General features: G+C 44.3%; 1 protein-coding gene across 2 annotated transcripts in view; it reads right to left on the bottom strand.

Annotated features, from left to right (window-relative positions):
* galnt7 (UDP-N-acetyl-alpha-D-galactosamine: polypeptide N-acetylgalactosaminyltransferase 7) overlaps positions 1 to 24,821 on the bottom strand; it is a 137,492-nt gene that overhangs the window by 35,115 nt on the left and 77,556 nt on the right. For both annotated transcript variants that reach the window (XM_067982484.1, XM_067982483.1), the window contains exon 3: positions 8,963 to 9,129. In XM_067982484.1, coding sequence (XP_067838585.1) covers positions 8,963 to 9,129 — 167 coding nt within the window. The remainder of the gene's footprint in view (positions 1 to 8,962; positions 9,130 to 24,821) is intronic.

The following is a 24,821-nucleotide window of genomic DNA, read 5'->3' as shown; positions in this document are numbered from 1 at the left end:
TGGACATTTTTGTCCAGGGTGACTACGTCTGCAGTAAGTGTCCGCGGCTCGAGGAACTTTGACTCCGTGTTGAGGAGCTGGAGTCCGAGCTGCAAACGTTGTGAGACCTCAGGGAGGGAGAAAGCTACCTGGACCTTTTGCTCCAGGAGGCAGCCACACCCCTTAGATTCAATACTTTAGAATTGAAACGTGGTCAGGGACAGTAGGGTGTGACTGCGAGTGAGGCAGGTACGGAATCCAGGAGGTAGTATTTTAGAAGCCTCAGTCCCTGCGCTTGTCCAATAGATTAGAGGTTCTTGCAATCCTTGTGGACAAGTGCGGGGACTGCGGGGAGGACGAGCAAACTGACCACTGCACCGTGGTACAGGAAGCCGTTCAAGTGGGGGGAGTCAAAAGGAAGGTGTTTGTAGTAGGCGACAGTATAGTTAGGGGAATAGACACTGTTCTCTGCAGCCAGGAGCATGAGTCCCGAAGGCTATGTTGCTTACCCGGATTAAGGACATCTCCTCCGGGCTGGAGAAGAACTTGGAGTGGGAGGGGGAGGATCCAGTTGTCGTGGTTCACGTAGGTACCAACGACGTAGGCAGGACTAAGAAAAAGGTGCTGCTGAGAATGTTTGAGCAGCTAGGGACTAAATTAAAAAGCAGAACCACCTCTGGATTATTACCTGAGCCACGAGCAAATTGGCATAGGGAGATCAGAGAGATGAACGCGTGGCTCAAAGATTGGTGTGGGAGAAGTGGGTTTCGATTCGTGGGGCACTGGCACCAGTACTGGGGAAAGAGATCTGTTCCGTTGGGACGGACTACACCTGAACCATGCTGAGACCAGAGTTCTAGCGAATCGAACAACTAGGGAGGTAGATAGTGCTTTAAACTAAATAAGGGGGAGGAGGGTCCCGGTGAAGAGAAATCTAGAATGGCTACAGAGAAAAGACAAGGATACAGTGCAGGAAAGAGATTGGGGTAAGGATAACCAGATTGTATCCGGAAGGGACAGAGCGTACAAACAAAAGAATGCACTAACAAATAGGGTCCGGGTAAGAAAAAAATGGTAATAAGACAAATAGGGCCATAGTACAAAAAAATGTTAAGATGTCTAATAATGTTTAAAAGACAAATCTAAAGGCACTGTATCTGAATGCATGAAGCATTCATAATAAGGTAGACAAATTAACAGTGCAAATAGATGTAAACAGATACGATAATTCCAATTACAGAGACATGGCTGAAGGGTGACCAAGGTGGGGAGCTGAATATCCAAGGGTACGATATTTAGGAAGGACAGGCAAAAAGGAAAAGGAGGTGGGGTGGTGTTGTTAGTAAAGAATGAAAGCAGAGCAATAGCAAGAAAATTGGCTCAGAAAATCAAGATGTAGAATCAGTCTGGGTGGAGTTAAGAAGCACCAAGGGGCAGAAAACACTGGTGGGAGTTGTCTATAGGCCTCCAAACAGTAGTGGTAATGTAGGGGATGGGATCAAACAGGAAATTAGAGATGCATGTAACAAGGGTACTACAGTAATCATGGGTGACTTTAATCTACATACGGACTGGCCAAACCAAAAAAGCAATAATACTGTGGAGGATGAATTCCTGTAGTTTGAACGAGATGGTTTTTTAAACCAGTACGTTGAGGTGCCAACCAGGGAAGAGGCTATCCTAGATTGGGCATTGTGCAATGAGAAGGGGTAAATTAATAATCTTGTTGTGCGGGGTCCTTTAGGGAAGAGTAACCATAAGATGATAGAATTCTTCATTAAGATGGAAAGTGAAGTGGTCCAATCCGAAACTAGGGTCCTAAATCTAAACAAAGGAAACTACGAAGGTATGAGGAGTGAGTTGGCTATGATAGATTGGGAAGCTTCATTAAAAGGCATGACGGTGGATAGGCAATGGCTAACATTTAAGGAACGAATACATGAATTGCAACAGTTATACATTCCATTCTGGCGCAAAAATACAAAAGGAAAAACGGCCCAACCATGGCTAACAAAAGAAATTAAGGATAGTATTAGATCCAAAGAGTCATATAAAGTTGCCAGAAAAAGTAGCAATCCTGGGGATTGGTAGCAGTTTGGAATTGAGCAAAAAAGGACTATGACATTGATTAAGAGAGGAAAAATAGAGTATGAGAGTAAACTTGCAAGGAACATAAAAGTGGACTGTAAAAGCTTCTACAAGTATGTAAAAAGAAAAAGATTAGTGAAGACAAATGTAGGTGCCTTACAGTCAGAAATGGGAGAATTTATAATGGGGAACAAAGAAATGGCGGAGCAATTAAACAAATACTTTGGTTCTGTCTTCACAGAAGAGGACACAAATAACTTCCCAGAAATGCTAGGGAACCAAGGGTCTAGTGAGAAGGAGGAGTTAAAGAAAATTAGTATTAGTAAAAAAAATAGTGCTGGAGAAATTGATGGGACTGAAAGCCGATAAATCCCCAAGGCCTGATAATCTGCATCCCAGAGTACTAAAAGAGGTAGCCATGAAAATAGTGAATACATTGGTGGTCATCTTCCAAAATTCTATAGATTATGGAACAGTTCCTGCAGTTGGAGGATGGCAAATGTAACCCTACTATTTAAAAAAAAAAGAGGGAGAGAAAACAGGGAACTACAGACCGGTTAGCCTAACATCAGTAGTAAGGAAAATGCAAGAGTCTATTATAAAGGATGTGTTAACAGGACACTTAGAAAATATCAACGGGATTAGACAAAGTCAACATGGATTTATGAAAGGGAAATCGTGTTTGACAAATCTACTGGAGTTTTTTGAGGATGTAACTGGTAGGATAGATAAGTGAGAACCAGTGGATGTGGTGTATTTGGATTTTCAGAAGGCCTTTGATAAAGTCCCACATAAGAGGTTAGTGTGCAAAATTAAAGCACATGGGATTGGCAGTAATATACTGGCATGGATTGAAAATTGATTAACAGACAGGAAACAGAGAGTAGGAATAAATGGGTCTTTTTCGGGGTGACAGGCAGTGACTAGTGGGGTACCGCCGGGATCGGTGCTTGGGCCCCAGCTATTCACAATATATATCAATGATTTGGATGAGGGAACCAAATGTATCTATTTCCAAGTTTGCTGACGACACAAAACTAGGTTGGATTGTGAGTTGTGAGGAGGATGCAAAGAGGCTTCAAGGCGATTTAAACAAGTTGAGCGAGTGGGCAAATACATGGCAGATGCAGTATAACGTGGATAAATGTGAAGTTATCCACTTTGGAAGGAAAAACAGAAAGGCAGAGTATTATTTAAATAGTGATAGATTGGGAAATGTTGATGTACAAAGAGACCTGGGTGTCCTTGTACACCAGTCACTGAAAGCAATCATGCAGGTGCAGCAAGCAGTTAGGAAGGCAAATGGTATGTTGGCCTTCATTGCAAGAGAATTTAAGTACAGGAGCAAGGATGTCTTACTGCAGTTATACAGGGCCTTGGTGAGACCACACCTGGAGTATTGTGTGCAGTTTTGGTCTCCTTACCTAAGAAAGGATATACTTGCCATAGAGGGAGTGCAGCGAAGGTTCACCAGACTGATTCCTGGGATGGCAGGACTGTCGTATGAGGAGAGATTGGGTCGAAGCGGCCTGTATTCACTCGAGTTTAGAAGAATGAGAGGGGATCTCATTGAAACGTATAAAATTCTGACAGGACTAGACAGACTGGATGCAGGGAGGATGTTTCCCCTGGCTGGGGGTTCCAGAACGAGGGGTCACAGTCTCAGGATACTGGGTAGGGCTTTTAGGACTGTGATGAGGAGAAATATCTTCACTCATAGGGTGGTGAACCTGTGGAATTCTCTACCACAGAAGGCTGTGGAGGCCACGTCACTGCATATATTTAAGAAGGAGATAGATAGATTTCTAGACACAAAAAGCATCAAGGGGTATGGGGAGAGAGCGGGAATATGGTATTGAGATAGAGGATCAGCCATGATCATATTGAATGGAAGAGCAGGCTTGAAGGGCCGTATGGCCTACTCCTGCTCTTGCTCCTATTTTCTACGTTTCTATGAAGGACTGACGATTTATATCCAAGTCAGGATAGTATGTGACTTGGTGGTGATGGTGTTCCCATACACTTTCCGCCCTTATACTTCTGGGTGGTGGAGGTCGCGGGTTTGGGAGCTGCTGCTGAAGAAACCTTGGCGAATTGCTGCAGCGCTTCCTGCAGACAGTAAACACTGCAGCTACCGTATGCGGATGGTGGAAGGAATGGATATTTAAGCCAGTGGATGGGGTGCCAATCAAGTGGACTGCTTTGTCCTGAATAGTGAAAAGTTTCTTGAGTGTTGTTGGAGCTGCATCCATCCAGGCAAGTGGAGAGTATTCCATCACACTCCTGACTTGTGCCTTGTAGGTGGTAGAGGGGCTTTGGGGAGTTAGGTGAGCCAGTTTTATTTTATTCGTTCATGGGATGTGGGGGTCGTTGCAAGGCCAGTATTTATTGCCCATCCCTAATTGCCCTTGAGAAAGTGGTGGTGAGCCGCCTTCTTGAACCGCTGCAGTCCGTGTGGTGAAGGTTCTCCCACAGGGCTGTTAGGTAGGGAGTTCCAGGATTTTGACCCAGCGGCGATGAAGGAATGGTGATATATTTCCAAGTTGGGATGGTGTGTGACTTGGAGGGGAACGTGCAGGTGATGTTGTTCAGTTGTGCCTGCTGCCCTTGTCCTTCTAGGTGGGTTTGGGAGGTGCTGTCGAAGAAGCCTTGGCGAGTTGCTGCAGTGCATCCTGTAGATGGTACACACTGCAGCCACAGTACGCCGGTGCTGGAGGGAGTGAATGTTTAGGGTGGTGGATGGGGTGCCAATCAAGCGGGCTGCTTTGTCCTGTCGAGCTTCTTGAGTGCTGTTGGAGCTGCACTCATCCAGGCAAGTGGAAAGTATTCCGTCACACTTCTGACTTGTGCCCAAAGGTAGGGGAGTCTATAACGAGGAGGCATAGATTTAAGGTGAGAGGGGAGAGATACAAAAGGGTCCAGAGGGGCAATTTTTTCACTCAAAGGGTGGTGAGTGTCTGGAACGAGCTGCCAGAGGCAGTAGTAGAGGCGGGTACAATTTTGTCTTTTAAAAAGCATTTGGACTGTTACATGGGTAAGATGGGTAGAGAGGGATATGGGTCAAGTGCAGGCAATTGGGACTAGCTTAGTGGTATAAACTGGGCGACATGGACATGTTGGGCCGAAGGGCCTGTTTCCATGTTGTAAACTTCTATGATTCTAGATAGTGGAAAGGCTTTGGAGAGTCAGGAGGTGAGTCAGTCACTCGTCACAGAATATCCAGCCTCTGACCTACTCTTGTAGCCAGAGTATTTATATGGCTGGTCCAGTTATGTTTCTGGTCAATGGTGACCCCCAGGATGTTAATGGTGGGGGATTCGGTGATGGTAATGCCGTTGAATGTCAAGGGGAGGTGGTGAGATTCTCTCTTGTTGGAGATGGTCATTGCCTGCTACTAGTCTGGCGCGAATGTTACTTGCCACTTATCAGCCCAAGCCTGGATGTTGTCCAGGTCTTGCTGCATGCAGGCACGGACTGCTTCATTATCTGAGAGGTTGCGAATGGAACTGAACACTGTGCAATCATCAGCGAACATCCCCATTTCTGACCTTATGATGGAGGGAAGGTCATTGATGAAGCTGCTGAAGATGGTTGGGCCTAGGACACTGCCCTGAGGAACTCCTGCAGCAATGTCCTGGGGCTGAGATGATTGGCCTCCAACAACCACTGCCATCTTCCTTTGTGCTCGGTATGACTCCAGCCACTGGAGAGTTTTCCCCCTGATTCCCACTGACTTCAATTTTACTAGGGCTCTGTGATGGTGGGTATATTGGGATGAGGCCAAGATAGATCAACTACTCAGCACTTCTGGCTGAAGGTGGTTGCAAACGCCTTGTCTTTTGCACTCACGTGCTGGACTCCGCCATCATTGAGGATGGGGATGTTTACAGAGCCTCCTCCTCCCGTTAGTTGTTTAACCGTGCACCACCATTCACGACTGGGTATGGCAGGAATGCAGAGCTTTGATCTGATCCGTTGGTTGTGGAATCGCTTAGCTCTGTCTATAGCATGTTGCTTCCGCTGTTTAGCATGCATGTGGTCCTGAGTTGTAGTTTCACCAGGTTGGCACCTCATTTTTGGGTACGCCTGGTGCTGCTACTGGCATGCTGTTCTACACTCCTCATTGAACCAGGGTTGATCCCCTGGCTTGTTGGTAATGGTAGAGTGAGGAATATGCCAGGTCATGAGGTTTTAGATTGTGCTGGAATACAAATCTGCTGCTGCTGATGGCCCACAGCGCCTCATGAATGCCTAGTTTTGAGCTGCTAGATTTGTTCTGAATCTATCCCATTCAGCACGGTGATAGTGCCACACAACACGTTGGATGGTGTCCTCAGTGCGAAGACGGGACTTTGTCTCCACGAGGATTGTGTGGTGGTCACTCCTACCAATACAGTCATGGACAGATACATCTGCGACAGGTAGATTGGTGTGGACGAGGTCAAGTAGGTTTTTCCCTTGTGTTGGTTCGCTCACCACCTGCCGCAGGCCCAGTCTGGCAGCTATGTCCTTCAGGACTCTGGGTGATGGACATTAAAGTCCTCCAACCAGAGTATGTTCTGTGCCCTTGCTACCCTCAGTGCTTCCTCCATGTGGTGCTCAACATGGAGGTGGACTGATTCATCAGCTGAGGGAGGGCGGTAGGTGATAATCAGCAGGAGGTTTCCTTGCACATGTTTGACCTATGTCATGAGATTTCATGGGGTCTGGAGTCAATGTTGAGGACTCCCAGGGCCACTCCCTCCTGACTGTATATCACTGTACCGCCACCTCTGGTCGGTCTGTCCTGCCGGTGGGACAGGACAAACCCACGGATGGTGATGAAGAGTCTGTGAGTATGGCTATGCCAGGCTGTTGCTTGACTAGTCTGTGGGACAGCTCTCCCAATTTTGGTGCAAGTCCCCATATGTTAGTGAGGAGGACTTTGCAGGGTCGACTGGGCTGGGTTTGCCTTTGTCTTGTCTGGTGCCTAGTGGTCCGATGCCGGGTGGTCCGTCCGGTTTTATTCTTATTATGACTTTTCGTAGCGAGATTTTACAACTGAGTGGCTTGCTAGGCCATTTCAGAGGGCAATTAAGAATCAACCACATTGCAGTGGGTCTGGAGTCACATATAGCCCAGACCGGGTATGGACATTAGTGAACCAGATGGGTTTTTACGACAATCCGGTAGTTTCATGGCCACCATTTAAAAAATTTAATTAATTGAATTTAAATTCCCCGTCTTCTGTGGCAGGATTTGAACTCTGGATTACTAGTCCAGTAACATAACCACTATGCTACCGTATCCTAATTAACTTGCTGCAGAATTCCCAACCTTTGACCTGCTCTAGTAGCCATGGCATTTATGCGGCTGGTCCAGTTCAGTTTCTGGTCAATGGTGACCCCCAGGATGTTGGTGGTGTGGGACTTGGTGATGGTAATGCCACTGAATGTCAAGGGGAGGTGGTTATGCTCTCCCTTGTTGGAGATGGTCATTGCCTGACAGTTGGATGGTGTGAATGTTACTTGTCACTTATCAGCCAAACGTGATCAGGCCAAAGGGTCAGACTTAGATTCTAATTGTTGGTCAAGAGTATAAAACAATTTATTAATGACTTCAATATTAATTCTAACGTAAAAAAGCTGCCATCCAGTTACCCAGGTGAAATTAACATGGCTATATTGAAGCTGGTAGTAGTAGTAGTAGTACTTGCATTTATATGGCGCCTTTCACAACCTCAGGACGTCCCAGAGTGCTTCACAGCCAATGAAGTACAATGTATAGTATAATGGACAATGCAGGCGAACACAACCCACATAACATACATAAAGCAATACCCACTACCACATACCAGCTGTGTTTATTTCTAACTCTCAGACAACTACATTCAATTTTATTTCCAATGGAATGAGAATATCAGCTGATTAAAACATCCATTCTATGAAAACAATATGGGCAAACCCTTTGGGAAATGCACTATACAACTCTGTTTAGCTACAAGGAGAAAACATTTGTCAAAATATAATTAATGGTAACAGTCTTTACAAGATCACTATAGCGGGTCAATTTGAGAACTCTATGGCAAGTGGTTTTGGTCCTTTAAAAGGAATATACACCAATCAAGCTTCCCTTCCCTATTATTGTGCAGATTTCCTTTTCCTATTTTGATAGTTGTGAGGACATATTAAACCTGAAGGCCACTGCATACTCATAGGCTTTATACTTCTTCTATAGTAGTAAAAATGAAAGAGGATATTTTACATATCAAATTACTTGACAGCACAAGAATCCATAAGATGACTATGAAAGGATTTGGTTTTGGTCGCCACCCAGCTCAGAAATCGGCAAACTTAAAAGCTGGGATTCAAGTGGAGTCAGAATCAGGAATCTAATGCTGCATTTCTCGCAGTCACTACAGATTCCATCAAAGTAAAAAAAAGTAGCCTCAATGCAATGATAAGCTTGGGAAAGGATGCCCCCTTGTGGGTTCCTAAAAGACTAATTTTCTTTTTTAAACGTTACTGGATGGCACAAAGTCCAGGGGGGCGGACGGATGGAAGAAGGGAAGAGGGTGAACAGACGCTAAGGAAAAAAAAAATTGCAGAATTTGGTACAGTATATGCATTATACTGTAGAGTATATATATTGTACTGCTGAACCCTGCTAGGGAAAACAGCTTTTAAACAACAACTTGCATTTATATAGTGCCTTGAACATAGTAAAAAGTCCCAAGGCGTTACACAGGACTGTTATCAGCCAAAATTTGACACTGAGCCAGTTATGGAGATATTAGAACGGGTGACTAAAAGCTTGGTTAGGGGTAGGTTTTAAGGAGCGCCTTAAAAGGATAGAGAGGTTGAGAGACAGAGAGGTTTAAGGAGGGAATTCCACTGCTTGGGATTCAAGTTCTTACCTTTGTTACTGTAATCATCAATCATAACTATTTCTGCTAGATACTTTTTGGGTGTCCTCTTGATCACACTATGAACAGTCCTCATAAGGGTTGACCATCCTTCATTATGGAAAACAATGATAACACTGGATGTGAGCAGACGGTCATCATAATGCCAATTCTTGCACCTGGCAAGAACAAAACAGAAGTTAGGTATCTGTACTTTACAGAGTTTGCAGCAACAGTTACTGAGAGCACATACACAAACTAATGAACCATGATTGTTTACCAATCATTTCCTCCCTGCCCACATACTTGTCTCACCAGTTTTCTCACCACCCCATTGGTTCCTTCCTGGGCTATGGTTGGTTCTGTTAGTCATCCAGTACTTTTCTCAAGTGGTCATTAATCATGTGTGAGCCTCAACAGCAAGTATCAGCATCTTATTCAACTCCAGACGGAGTCAGTCAAATCTGATCCCATGCTCACCCTCTGTATACACACGCAGTTCCAACAGGGGCCACTGGATAGCGATTGGACTCAGGAAGCCTGGCTAATTTCCCCCTCCCTAACGCAAGGGTTCTGATGCCTTCACCATCGCTCCAGTTGGGATCAGGTAACTCAGCACAGACCAGGAATTGGACCTAGAACCTCTCCAGCTTGTACAACCCAATTAATAACTGGATGAACTTGTTAGGCCATCAGGGTAGATTACAATCACTTTTTCATAAAATAAGTTGGGAAAACAGTAAAATCACAAAGGAAAGTAAACAAATGTTAATTACAAAGAAGAAACAATCACAATTGTATGGGCAGCGGGCGGGCGCAAGGGGCAGAGGGCGCAAGGGGCAGAGGGTGCAAGCGGGCGCAAGGGGCAGAGGGCGCGAGGGGCAGAGGGCGCGAGAGAGAAACCCTCACCCAAATGAAACCTGCAATTTAAAATGCACTGCAACTTGGGCCCCTCCACCAAAAAAAAACTTCAAGAACACAAATCTTTCTTCCTACTTCCTTCAGCGTGAAAAAGCTGAATGAATCACTGATTCAGTATCAAAGAACTTTTGTTGGCTAGAATTTTGTTATTCTACTGCCCCACACAGCAATGCTGTAGTCTTAACAGTGTTTTAATTTATTTGTGCCCAATTGACTTTAAATAAGACAACCAGTGCTCTGATACAACAGGCCCCTTTACCTCAACCTCGAGCTCAGTCTTTGCAAAAGGACAGATACAAACTAAAGACTGAACAATTCTCACCACAATGAAAAGAATAGAACTATGAATGTTTTAGAAATGCTGTCCAAAGAAAATAAGACAAATTTGTGTGTTACTGAAAGTTAAAAAAAAAACGTAAAATCACCACACAGAACACATTCACTGCACCCAGTAAAACCAGACCTTGGGATCGCCTGCTACCAAAAAAGTAAGTTTTTGAAAAATCCATATCCTTGCCACTGATTCCATCTCCCTTCCCGGCCACTGTTTTGAGGTTGAATGAGACTGATTGCAACCTCAGCATCCTACTTGACCCAGAGATGAACTCCTCTCCATTTAAAAAAACCACTGACTTCCACCTAAAACATTGCTCGTCTCACCCCATCTGTTGCTGAAACCCTCATCCATGCCCTTTTCACTTCCAGACTCAACTATTCCAATGTTCTCTTGGCTGGCCTCCCATCCTCCACCCTCCGTAAACTTGGTTGCCCATATCCTGCACGAAGTTCCACTCACCCATCACCCATCTTTGGTGACCTATATTGGCTCCAGGTCCCCCAACGTCTCCAATTTAAAATTCATTTTCCTATATTTAAATCCCTTCATTGTCTCGTCCCTCCCCATCTCTGCAACCTCCTCCAGCTCTAAAACCCCAGGCCCTGAAATCTCCATTCCTCTGAATCCCCTCCCCCTCTTCGTCCCAATACTGGTGGCCATGTCTTCAGCCATCTAGGCCCACATTCTGGGCTTTTCTCCCTACACCCCTCCACCTCCGCACCTTTTTCTCCCCTTTTAAGACTGTCCTTAATACGCACCTCATTGACCAAGCTTTGTTCATGCCTCCTAACATCTCTTTTGGCTTGGTGTCCTTATTTAAAAAAAACTACGATTTTGTGAAGCAACATCTTTCTACATTAAAAGCTGCTAAATAAATGTAAGTTGATTTTGTAAAAAAAGGCTTCAAAGTGATCTCATTAAGTTTTCAAGATTTTGAAGGGGATTGACAAAATGGGATCGACAAAATAGGATGCAAGCAAAGGGCTTATTATAGTGAAGGACTCCAATACTAGGGGGCATAAGTTAAAAAGGTAAGGAAAAGTTAAAAGTAAATAGCCATTCTTTTGTGAGAACAATACCAATTAAAAACATATTGAACAATAATAACTTACATGTATGTAATACCTTTAATCCAGTAAAATACCCCATGGTGTTACAGAGGGAAAAAAATCAGATATGAAGCAGTAACAGAAGTAAGGGAAAAGCCAAAGGCATGATTGAAGAAATAGGCTGTGAGGACGCTTTTAGTGAGAGAGGTAGCAAAATTGGGGTAGTAAAGGCTGAAGACATTACCACCAGAGGTAGAGTGGGGAAAGAGGGAAGAAGCCAAAGTTGGAAGACCAAAGAGGCAAGTAGGAATGGGCAAGGGCTCAGAGAGTTTTGTGGATGAGGACGAGCATTTTAAATCACTTTGCCTGTTTTAATCTCTCCAATCTCACATCACAAGCAGTGAAGAGGGCATCCCACGCCCACTACCACTGAAATCAGCAACTAGAGGATGGGCAAGATATGTCTTTCAGACTTCCAATGGGGAAGTTTTCCTGGTTACCTCCCTGCTTAGTAGCTCACCGTGTTGGGGTTTGCATCTACGATCCCCACGTCACAGAAACGTGGCGAGGCAGTCACTTTTTCTTCTCCTCTAATTCTCCCTTGGATTTTCTTCCCTTACCTCTGAAGGCATCATCTAATGCTGCACAAGAGTCTGTGGAAGCAAACAATACCTCATCCAAAGTGCCATTCTTTATCATAGAACCATACAGCACAGCCCATCTTGCTTGTGCCAGCTCTTTGAAAGAGCTGCCCAATTAGTCCCACTATCCAATTATGTCCGAGCTTGGACAGTGGCAGTGGGGCATAGTGCCTTTTTGGTGGGGGTGGAGAAAGAAGGCATCACTATCAGTAATCGTTGGTGAAAATGAGTGTTTGTGTGCATCCAGAGCACCCCTGACCCTCCACACACGTACTCTCACTCACTCGCACACATGCAATTCCGTCATCTATCACTGGATCATAATCAGCTGCAGCAGTAGAAGATATGGTGGATATCCCCTGCCCAGCCTGCTCATGTTGAGGCCACACCCACTCTTTCTCCCGACTCTTCACTGGAGATCAGCTGACTCAATTTAAAATGACATGTTTAAAATCTGGATTTAGGTAGATGCAGAGTCAAAATTTAAGGGTAGTGCTTGTTAAGAGACACAAAACTGGTTTCAGGGCATTTGGTCCATTTTCAAAAAGGTAGTCCAAAGTTAATTGCAAATTTCAATCTCAAGAAGTTATGTACCAAGTTTCTTAAAAATCCAAATAGGTACCACAAAAGACAAGGCAGGAATTCCAGTAACAATAAATAGCTCCTATGCTCATGAATGGGTCAAGGCATTTTAGGAAGGATGTCAAGGCCTTTGAGAGGGTGCAGAATGGTACCAGGGATAAGGGAATTCATTATGTGGAGAAACTAGACAAGCTGGGATTGTTCTCCTTAGAGCACAGAAGGTTAAGGAAAGATTTAATAGAAATGCTCAAAATTATGAGGGTTTGATACAGTAGATAGGGAGAAACTGTTTTCACTGTCCCACTCCAGAGACTTGAGCAAAAAAATCTAGGCGGACACTCCACTGCAGTATTGAGGGTGCTGCAATTTCAGAAGCGCCGTCTTTTGGATGAGACGTTAAACTGAGGCCCCATCTGCCCTCTCAGGTGGACGTAAAAGATCCCACAGTACTATTTCGAAGGGGAGCAGGGGAGTTATCCCCGGTGTCCTGGCCAATATTTATCCCTCAACCAACATCACTAAAACAGATTATCTGGTCATTATCAAATTGCTGTTTGTGGGAGCTTGTTGTGCGCAAATTGGCTGCTGCGTTTCGTACATTACAACAGTGACTACACTTCAAAAATACTTCATTGGCTGTATAGCACTTTGGGACGTCCTGAAGCAGTGAAAAGTGCTATATAAATGCAAGTCTTTCTTCTTCTTTCTTACTGGCAGGAGGTCGGTAATCAGAGGACACAGATTTAAGACAATTGGCAAAAAAGCCAGTGGGGAGATGAGAATTTTTTTTTACTCAGCAAGTTGTTATGATCTGGAATGCACTGCCTGAAAGGATCTTGGAAGCAGATTCAGTAGTAACATTCAAAAGGGAATTGGATATATACTTGAAAAGGAAAAATTTGCAGGGCTATGGGGATAGAGCAGGGGAGTGGGATTAATTGGTAGCGCTTTCAGAGAGCCGGTACAGGCATGATGGGCAGAATGGCCTCCTTCTGTGCTTTATGATTCTATGACCCTATGATATAAGCAAAGATCTTTTTGATGCATAGAAGCAATTTAAAATGATAAGTGCACTTCGTTTGGGTGAAGAGATAGTTATGAAGTCACCTCCAGATCAGACACTCACTTGTGTCAACGGCTCAATTGGTAGCACTCTCACCTTGGAGTCAAAAGGACATTGGTCCACTATAGATGAGCAAATAATCCAAGCTGATACTTCAGTGCAGTATGGAGGGAGCGCTGCATTGGTAGAGGTGTTGTTATCCAGGTGAGATATTAAACTGGAGCTGTCATTAGCTGTGAAGTACTTAGATGTCCTGAGAATGTGAAAGGCGCTACAATAGAAACAAGTTCTTTCACTCAATTTGGTTTAAAAAGAGATCTATTTTAATTCATCCCACTTCTCACAGTACCTAGAGCAGTGTTCTAATGGGTTTGCAACTGGTCTTGCTCTTTATGATCCTATAAATCTCACTCATAACATTTCTCCAATGTTGACAACCCTGGTCTTGCATCTAAAATTAATCAACACCCATCATTTTTCCCATCAACAGGAATGGAAGTGGAAGGACTGGAGATAAAGTCCATATAATTTAACAGAAGGTGGTCAGGTTAATTGCCTGAGGATATGGGATCCCTTGCCCTTCACTCATTATGTGCTTGCTACATCACTATACATTTACAGTGACCCAAAAATATCTTGGAAACACAGACATGTCTGCAATTTACCCTGACTCCATATGCAAGGATATTTGAGACAGTGAATTTTATTACCAAGAATTCTATAGCACTACTTTCACAACTTTAAAAACACCCTCTAGAGCTCCTTAAAAAAATCGTAGGGCTCATGTGTCTTTTTTGTGTGCGAAGAACTCAAGTTCATTTTTTCACAACAATGAATTCCTCCCCGTCTGACTTGTTGCTTTAATGCTTTGTCTTTTTCACACATCCTTTAGGAGCAAGATTTCAGCCTCAGCCGGCTGATTTTGCCATCTTTTGAATTGCTCAGAGCCACAGCTGCAGTTATGCAGTCTCTCTCTAGTCACCAATGGTAATTAAAAGCCTCATTCCCCCCCAACCCCTCCCCGCTTCCTGTTGCCAAATACTCAATGCCAACTTTTACTTATTGAGGGCAAACCTCAGGGGAATCGTTTGGGAGGCAAACACGACTCAGACAGAAACGTATTGGAATTACAATTATTTATGGTTTTGTTTCGTGGTCATGCTCCTAACATTTGACAGCTGGTAATTGTGCATATTTTTAAAGCACTGGTTCATGCCAAACTACAGCAAATAAATATTCTGAAAGCTGCAGTATACTAACATGAAGCCTTCTGATATACATGTCCATTGAATACACATTGTGTAAGGTTACAAAAATATTTTGTAGAAAAGCAGTAACTTATTTAAAAAATGGCAGTATCTAACTGGAAAAGCCTTGTTTCAAGTGCCTGTTCAAAACTAAGACATTTTATCATGGCACCACACGAAAAAATAGAGGTCAATTTTTTAGGTTGCTTGGGTCAAATTTTACATTCTAACCTATGGTCTAAGGTCCCTAAATTGCACTTGCCTTCCACCCCTGCCCTGCACTCACCCGCCACCCCCAGCCCAGCCCTGGAGAAAAACCTTTGATACAGAATGTGGAAATGTAAAAAGGCTGTGATTCTTCTCTAAACAACCAATCCCATATTATATGCTTCAAAGCTTGGTTTCTGTACAACAAATGAGGATAGATGGACTTTGGGCTCACCATAGCTCTTGGTTTGTGGTACGTTGGACAGCTTCTCCTTTCCACAAGGTAACTTCCTTGGCCTTGGCCCTGCCCTTATAGTTTAATATACTCCATGGCAGAGAGCAGAAAACTAAAATGTATAAATAATCATCAACAGTCTTGCAGAGTCTAGCTTTTAAAAGACACATGGTGGGTCCCCTATTAACCAAATGAATCAAAGCCATGTTCAGCTGTTGGGATTGAGCTGTATAAAAACTTATCCAATAACCTAAAGGACTGATGTTATTTATTGAGAGATTGTGTAAAATCATTACTGATTCATACTTTAACTTTCTTTTATAACATGGTTTTGATTAGATGAGTCACTTTTAAACAGGAAAAAATTGTTTTGGGTAAAATATTTTGTCTTCAACTATGCAAGTTATGTTAGTACTTTTGAATCATATTGATGGAATTAACTGGTAAATAAAAACTCACTCGAGTATATCTGTTTAGTTTACAAACCAGTTTATGATTATTTTTTCTTTGTACTCAAAATAGGTTAACAGAGTGCAATTTTCTTCTTTTAATGCCAAGTACCTTATTTCAAAACCAGAAAATTAACCTATGAATAATTTACTCTTTTATTAAATCTATGCCCAGTGAGGATCTGCCGAGTATACAATTCTGATTCAGAGTTTTTAACACCGCTCACAAACTGACAACAGAACACACCTGTGGCTTTTAAAGACGCTTGGCTGGCTCACGTAAAGACCCTATTCAGCATGGAGCAGACCACATGGCTTCTCAAACGGGAATTTGATAATCATTTATACATTTTGTTTTTCTTTGTGATAACATTAAAAAAAACACACACAGAGCAGGTGCTGTCGACGCAGGGGGCAGGGGGAGGCAGTGGAGGTAATTGCTGCTAATACAATTTACAGGTACAGACAGTATGGGGCCTTGCTTAACAACATAAAAAACTAATTTAAAAACAGCTGTGCCAGTTAACATTTGAATGCAACATTATGGAGGTAAAACAAAGGGCCCTCACAATCACTTGCCAAGACGAACACAAAACAATTAAAACAAAACGGTGATAGAATCAATATAATTTCATTTCAGTAAGTGGTACAAGAAGCATAGAGGATGTTCCAATACATTCAAGCTTTTAGGAAGAGATAAAACATGCTTCACAAAGGATTTTATCCAATAACTTGAAATCCATTAGCAGGGAACAAAGCTAGAAAAAAAATGAATAGTACCAATATTGTATTTAATAATTTGTGTTGGATCTAAGTTAAAATGTCTAACTCCAGCCATCAATATTCCAAATACTTAAATATCTGAATAGTTTTTTAAAAAAACCAGTAACAACATGTAGCCTTACTGCCAAGTACCACTTCCTATTTAAGTGCTTAACCACACCTGCTGATTTTATTTACAATGTCAGTTGGGTCACAGCCATGACAATAACTGACCCCATGACAAATAAATAGTTTTTACAGCTGATGAAGTAGTTTTGTAGATCGGGGGGGGGGGGGGGGGGGGGGAAATACGGGTTGGGGGGGGGGGAAATACGGGTTGGGGGGGGGAAATACGGGTTGGGGGGGGGAAATACGGGTTGGGGGGGGGAAATAGGGGTTGGGGGGGGAAATAGGGGTTGGGGGGGGGAAATAGGGGTTGGGGGGGGGAAATAGGGGTTGGGGGAAGAACCCTTTAGTGCAAGATAATCCCTCACCTATGCAATTTGAAAAAAAATGGAAGACTATAACTCCAATCATTTGGAAATGTTGTGAATTCAGTTCTTCTATGCCTTTCTGCACCCCAAATCTCTCAGTGTCAGCCTTGGCTCAGTGGGTAGCACTCTTACCTCCGAGTCAGAAGCTTGTGGCTTCAAGCCCCACTCCAGAGACTTGAATGCAAAATCTAGGCTGATACTCCAGTGCAGTACTGAGGGAGTGCTGCACTATCGGAGGTGCCGTCTTTCGGATGAGATGTTAAACCAAGTTCCTGCCCGCCCTCTCAGATGTAAAAGATCCCACAGCACTATTCCAAGAGCAGGAGATTTCCCCTGGTGTCCTGGCTAATATTTAACCCTCAATCAATAGTTCACTGATGTTTGTGGGACCTTGCTGTGCACAAACTGGCAGTGACAACACTTCAAAATACTTCAAAGGCTGTGAAGCGCTTTGGGACGTCCTGAGATTATGAAAGGCGCTATATAAATGCAAATTCTTTTTTTCTGGTACCGTCTCCAGAAGCAAAGTGTTAGCTATTCTAGAAATGGATGGAACTGCTCTGGGATTCACACTGTGCCCTCCCTCCCCTCAACCGCATTACTTTAATGGAGTGGCTTTGAATGCTTTTGGAGATCCTAAGTCCCCAGAGGACCATAAATATCTACACGAGCCAATGATCAGCCATGATCTTATTGAATGGCGGAGCAGGCTCAAGGGACCGATTGGCCTACTCCTGCTCCTATTATGTTCTTATATCCCTCAATAGGTCAATTTTTCAAAATACCCCACCCCTCTCTACTGTTCCTCTTCTTTTTTGGCGACGTCACAAAGAAAGCACTTGGCCTTCTGCAAAGTAGCCACCTTCTTTGGGTGACTACATGAACTCCGTTAATGTTGGTGGGCTGGCTTCATGGTTTGAGCCACTGTTGGCTTGGTGTTGACGTGAGAATCAACCAGCCTGATACTAATTTCAAAGTCGAGGTGACTGCTTTGACACTGACGGCTGTGTCGGAGACTGATGCATTCTTGTCATTTGATTCAGAAACACTGGACTGAAGCCAGACAGAGAGTTGAATGTTTTTTTGAGACCAGTGTTGGAAGGGGTATGCGTGGAGCCTGGAGACCGTCACCCAGCCTTTTCTTAGAAACGCAAGCATGCACAGAATCTGGCTCGACTGGTTTTTCTTTAAGGGGGGATCTTGCCTGCTCATGTTCAATTGTCTGATTTGGGAGTGGAGGAATGTTTCTAAACTGAATCAGATCTGAGGTCTCTCTACACTGAGAATAAGAAGGACTTGACATTTTGGTAGCCACAATCGCCTTCAGTCATGTCAATTCCTTATGCTTAGTCTGCAGCAGGCTTTACACTAGCAAAAAGTCAGACAATAATGAAAGACAGGCTCCATAGCAGTTGTTTGCCAAGAAGAATCTACGATACATGACAATTTTTTAAATCTAGGAGCTGGTACGGACTCACCGCCACAATTGAGGATTATCTAGACTAGTCTGATTGAGCTAGGCTGCTATTAAAAATGGCATGGCAAAATACAGTACAAGAACACTGAAATTTATTTTGGTAGCTCCGTCGAAGAAATCATCAAATTTCAAGCAGGATTCTTTTTCTCCCCCCCAATTTTCTCCTCCTTAAGGCTAACCTCACCTGCTAACCATTTCTTGCTGGATGTACCTGTATTGCCCGAGTTGGATTTTTTTAAAAAACGTATAAATATTTCTGTATTGCTAGATTCAGCATTTTTTTCTCAACAATAGCCAGCAGCCTGAAAGTTCCTTTAAGCTCACAATGGTATTTTGAAGTGTTAATTAATTAGTTATACAGAGGTGCAACCGCACGCACGCACGCATTGGGCTATTGTGAGAAGATAACTCTTTGCAATACTTGGAGGGGCAGGATGTCCTTCCATTCCATTTGCAAACTGGATGGCTTAGTTAAAGCAGACCTTGGGGAGTCACCTTGGCGTAGTAACTGTGATTGACAGCTTGGTGGACCGAGCCCCCCTCTCATTGACTCAAGGGGAGCAGTTCTCAGAGCTCTCCCCACCACCCCCCCCACTCTCCCTCTCCCACTCCTTCCCTCCACCCTCCCACATTGAGCTGTGAGGTTAGCAGGCAGCAATAGAAAGCTGCCTGAATTTTAAAAGTCTGAACCAGCTTAGTTTGAGGAAGGTAAGCCCGAATTTAGAGTAAGTAAGTTGCATCTTGGATATGGTTCCACAGGTCCTGACGGACTTCATCCTAGGGTCTTAAAAGAAGTGGCTGCAGAGATAGTAGATGCATTGGTATTAATTTTCCAAAATTTCCCTAGATTCTGGAAGGGTCCCATCAGATTGGAAAATAGTGAATGTAACTCCTCTATTCAAGAAAGGGGGAAGACAGAAAGCAGGAAACTACAGGCCAGTTAGCTTAACATCTGTCATAGGGAAAATGCTAGAATCTATTATTAAGGAGGTTATAGCAGGGCACTTAGAAAATCTCAATGTAATCAGGCAGAGTCAACACGAATTTGTGAAAGGGAAAGAGTGTTTGACTAACTTATTAGAGTTCTTTGAGGAAGTAACAAGCAACGTGGATAAAGGGGATCCTGTGGATGTGGTGTACTTTGATTTCCAGAAGGTTTTTGACAAGGTGCCACATCAAAGGTTACTACACAAAATAAGAGCCCATGGTGTAGGGGGTAACATATTAACATGGATAAAGGATTGGTTAGCTAATCGGAAACTGAGAGTAGGCATAAATGGCTCATTTTCAGGTTGGCAAGATGTAACGAGCGGAGTGCCACAGGGATCAGTGCTGGGGCCTCAACTATTTACAATCTATATCAATGACTTGGACGAAGGGACCGAATGTATGGTTGCTAAATTTGCTGACGGCAGAAAGGTAAGTAGGAAAGTAAGTTGTGAAGAGGACATAAGGAGGCTGAGAAGGGATATAGATAGGTTAAGTGAGTGGGCAAAAATTTGGCTAATGGAGTGTAATGTGGGAAAATGTGAACTTATCCACTTTGGCAGTAGGAATAGAAAAGCAGTATATTATTTAAATAGAGAGTGATTGCAGAACTCTGAGGTACAGAGGGATCTGGGTGTCCTAGTACACGAATCACAAAAAGTTAGTATGCAGGTACAGCAAGTGATTAGGAAGGCAAATGGAATGTTGTCATTTATTGCAAGGGGAATGGAATATAAAAGTAGAGATGTTTTGCTACAGTTGTACAGGGCATTGGTGAGACCACATCTAGAATACTGTGTGCAGTTTTGGTCTCCTTATTTAAGAAAGGACATAATTGCTTTGGAGGCGGTTTGGAGAAGGTTCACTCGACTGATTCCTGGGAAGAGGGGGTTATCTTATGAGGAAAAGTTGGACAAGTTGGGCCTGTATACACTGGAGTTTAGAAGAATGGGGAAGGTCTATTAACAAGTGAGATTTTAATACATTGTTACCCTCCAATGTTCTCTTCTTGGACTAGACTCTCCAAAACATACACCTCTTATGGATAAAAAGGATGACATATGCTATTCAACTGCTCTTCGACATTCTGCCAGTGTTTTTCTTGGCCACCTTGAAACAAAACAACAGCCACCCAGTGAAAATTGGGCTTTTAGATTTCCCCACAGCTGAGATAGAGAAGTGAGCCGAACTACTGTCCACCACTCCATGCACGATACATTGGCACTTCCATAAAGGATAAACTGGAGTAGCTGGAGTTGTTCTCCTTGGAAGAGAAGGTTGAGAAGAGATTTGAAAGAAGTATTCAAAATCATGAAGGGTTTAGACAGAGTAGATACAGGAACTGTTCCCATTGGCAGAAGGGTCAAGAACTAGAGGACATAGATTTAAGGTGATTGGCAAAAGAACCAAAGGTGACAGGAGGAAAAACTTTTTTACGCAGCGAGTGGTTAGGATCTGGAATGCACTGCCAGAAGGGGTGGTGGAGGCAGATTCAATCATGGCTTTCAAAAGGGAACTGGATAAATACTTGAAAGGAAAAAATTTGCAGGGCTACGGAGATAGGGCAGGGGAGTGGGACAAGCTGGATTTCTCTTGCATAGAGCCGGCACAGACTCAACAGGCTGAATGGCCTCCTTCCGTGCTGTAACCTTTCTATGATTCGATATACTAATTTGCTAAGTCAGACGGACTATTATTAGCACAAGATCAAATTGTTTTGGCAAAAAACATTTTCATTCCGACGAATTCTGAATGACTTCAGTGGTAGCCAGATGTTCGTGTCATTTTTTTTTTATTCGTTCATGGGATGTAGGCGTCGCTGGTGAGGCCGGAAATTATTGCCCAATCCCTAATTGCCCTCGAGAAGGTGGTTGTGAGCCGCCTTCTTGAACCGCTGCAGTCCGTGTGGTGAAGGTTCTCCCACAGTGCTGTTAGGAAGTTCCAGGATTTTGACCCAGCGACGATGAAGAATCGGCGATATATTTCCAAGTCGGGATGGTGTGACTTGGAGGGGAACATGCAGGTGGTGTTGTTCCCATGTGCCTGCTGCCTTCTAGGTGGTAGAGGTCGCGGGTTTGGGAGGTGCTGTCGAAGAAGCCTTGGCGAGTTGCTGCAGTGCATCTGTGGATGGTACACACTGCAGCCACTGTGCACTGGTGGTGAAGGGAGTGAATGTTTAGGGTGGTGGATGGGGTGCCAATCAAGCAGGCTGCTTTGTCCTGGATGGTGTCGAGCTTCTTGAGTGTTGTTGGAGCTGCACTCATCCAGGCAAGTGAAAAGTATTCCATCACACTCCTGACTTGTGCCTTGTAGATGGTGGAAAGGCTTTGGGGAGTCAGGAGGTGAGTCACTCGCCGCAGAATACCCAGCCTCTGACCTGCTCTTGTAGCCACAGTATTTATATGGCTGGTCCAGTTACGTTTCTGGTCAATGGTGACCCCCAGGATGTTGATGGTGGGGGGGTTCGGCGATGGTAATGCCGTTGAATGTCAAGGGGAGGTGGTTAAACTCTCTCTTGTTGGAGATGGTCATTGCCTGCCACTTGTCTGGCGCGAATGTTACCTGCCACTTATCAGCCCAAGCCTGGACGTTGTCCAGGTCTTGCTGCATGCGGGCTCGCGAATGGAACTGAACAATGTGCAATCATCAGCGAACATTCCCATTTCTGACCTTATGATGGAGGGAAGGTCATTGATGAAGCAGCTGAAGATGGTTGGGCCTAGGACACTGCCCTGAGGAACTCCTGCAGCAATGTCCTGTGGCTGTGATGATTGGCCTCCAACAACCACTACCATCTTCCTTTGTGCTAAGTATGACTCCAACCACTGGAGAGTTTTCCCTGATTCCCATTGACTTCAATTTTACTAGGGCTCCTTGGTGTCACACTCAGTCAAATGCTGCCTTGATGTCAAGGGCAGTCACTCTCACCTCACCCACGGAATTCAGCTCTTTTGTCACTGTTTGGACCAAGGCCGTAATGAGGTCTGGAGCCGAGTGGTCCTGGTGGAACCCAAACTGAGCATCGGTGAACAGGTTATTGGTGAGTAAGTGCCACTTGATAGCACTGACGACGACACCTTCCATCACTTTGCCGATGATTTAGAGTAGACTGATGGGGCGGGAATTGGCCGGATTGGATTTGTCCTGCTTTTTGTGGACAGGACATATCTGGGCAATTTTCCACATTGTCGGGTAGATGCCAGTGTTGTAGCTGTACTGGAACAGCTTGGCTAGAGGCGCAGCTAGTTCTGGAGCACAAGTCTTCAGTACTACAGTCAGGATGTTGTCGGGGCCCATAGCCTTCGCTGTATCCAGTGCACTCAGCCGTTTCTTGATATCACGTGGAGTGAATCAAATTGGCCGAAGACTAGCTGCTGTGATGGTGGGGATTTCGGGAGGAGGCAGAGATGGATCATCCACTCGGCACTTCTGGCTGAAGATGATCGCAAACGATTCAGCCTTGTCTTTTGCACTCACATGCTGGACTCCGCCATCATTGAGGATGGGGATGTTTACAGAGCCTCCTCCTCCCATTAGTTGTTTAATTATCCACCACCATTCACGACTGGATGTGGCAGGACTGCAGAGCTTTGATCTGATCCGTTGGTTGTGGAATCGCTTAGCTCTGTCTATAGCATGTTGCTTCCGCTGTTTAGCATGCATGTTGTCCTGAGTTGTCGCTTCACCAGGTTGACACCTCATTCTTAGGTATGCCTGGTGCTGCTCCTGGCATGCTCTTCTACACTCCTCATTGAAGTAGGGTTGATCCCCTGGCTTGTTGGTAATGGTAGAGTGAGGAATATGCCGGGCCAGATTGTGCTGGAATACAATTCTGCTGCTGCTGATGGCCCACAGCGCCTCATGGATGCCCAGTTTTGAGCTACTAGATCTGTTCTGAATCTATCCCATTCAACACGGTTCTAGTGCCACACAACACGTTGGATGGTGTCCTCAGTGCGAAGACGGGACTTCATCTCCACGAGAACTGTGCGGTGGTCACTCCTACCACTACTGTCATGGACAGATGCATTTGCGACAGGTAGATTGGTGAGGACGAGGTCAAGTAGGTTTTTCCCTCGTGTTGGTTCGCTCACCACCTGCCACAGGCCCAGTCTGGCAGCTATGTCCTTCAGGACTCGGCCAGTAGTGGTGCTACCGAGCCACTCTTGGTTGATGGACATTGAAGTCCCCCACCCAGAGTACATTCTGTGTCCTTGCTACCTTCAGTGCTTCCTCCATGTGGTGTTCAATATGGAGGAGGACTGATTCATCAGCTGAGGGAGGGTGGTAGGTGGTAATCAACAGGAGGTTTCCTTGCCCATGTTTGACCTGATGCCATGAGAGTTCATGGGGTCCAGAGTCAATGTTGAGGACTCCCAGGGCCACTCCCTCCTGACTGTATATCACTGTACCGCCACCTCTGGTCAGTCTGTCCTGCCGGTGGGACAGGACATACCCAGGGATAGTGATGAAAGAGTCTGGGACGTTGGCTGAAAGGTATGATTCTGTGAGTATGGCTATGTCAGGCTGTTGCTTGACTAGTCTGTGGGACAGCTCTCCCAATTTTGGCACAAGTCCCCAGATGTTAGTGAGGAGGACATTTCAGGGTCGACTGGTCTTGGTTTGCCTTTGTCGTGTCTGGTGCCTGGTGGTCCGTTCGCTTTTATTCTTATTATGACTTTTCGTAGTGAGATTTTACAACTGAGTGGCTTGCTAGGCCATTTCAGAGGGCAATTAAGAATCAACCACATTGCTGTGGGTCTGGAGTCACATATCGGCCAGACCGGGTAAAGATGGCAGATTTCCTTCCCTAAAGGACATTAGTGAACCAGATGGGTTTTTACGACAATCCGGTAGTTTCATGGCTACCATTACTGATACTAGTATTTTAATTCCAGATTTTATTTAATTAACCAAATTTAATTAATTGAATTTAAATTCCCCAGCTGCTGTGGCGGGATTTGAACCCATGACTCTGGATTATTAGTCCAGGCCTCTGGATTACTAGTCCAGTAACATAACCACTACGCTACTGTACCCTAATATAGTATATGGTTAATTTAATGTGTTTATCCATGTAACTAAAGTACCTCATCCCTGGAATCATTCTCGTAAATCTCATCTGCACCCTTTGAGGCCTTCACACCCTTCCTAAAGTGCGACGCCTAGAATTGGACACAATGCTCCAGTTGTGGCCGAATCAATGTTTTATAAAGGATCATCATGACTTCCTTGCTTTTGTACTCTGTACCTCTATTTATAAAGCCCAAGATCCCATTTGCTTTCTTAACTGCTTTCTCAACTTGCCCTGCCACCTTCAACGATTTATGTACACATACCTCCAGATGTCTGTTCCTGTACCACTTTTAGAATTTTGCCCTCTAATTTATATTGCCTCTCCTCGTTCTTCCTACTGAAAT

Source organism: Heptranchias perlo, chromosome 4 (genome assembly GCF_035084215.1).
Source record: "Heptranchias perlo isolate sHepPer1 chromosome 4, sHepPer1.hap1, whole genome shotgun sequence".
Lineage (NCBI taxonomy): Eukaryota > Metazoa > Chordata > Chondrichthyes > Hexanchiformes > Hexanchidae > Heptranchias > Heptranchias perlo.
This window is presented reverse-complemented; position numbering and strand designations above follow the sequence as displayed.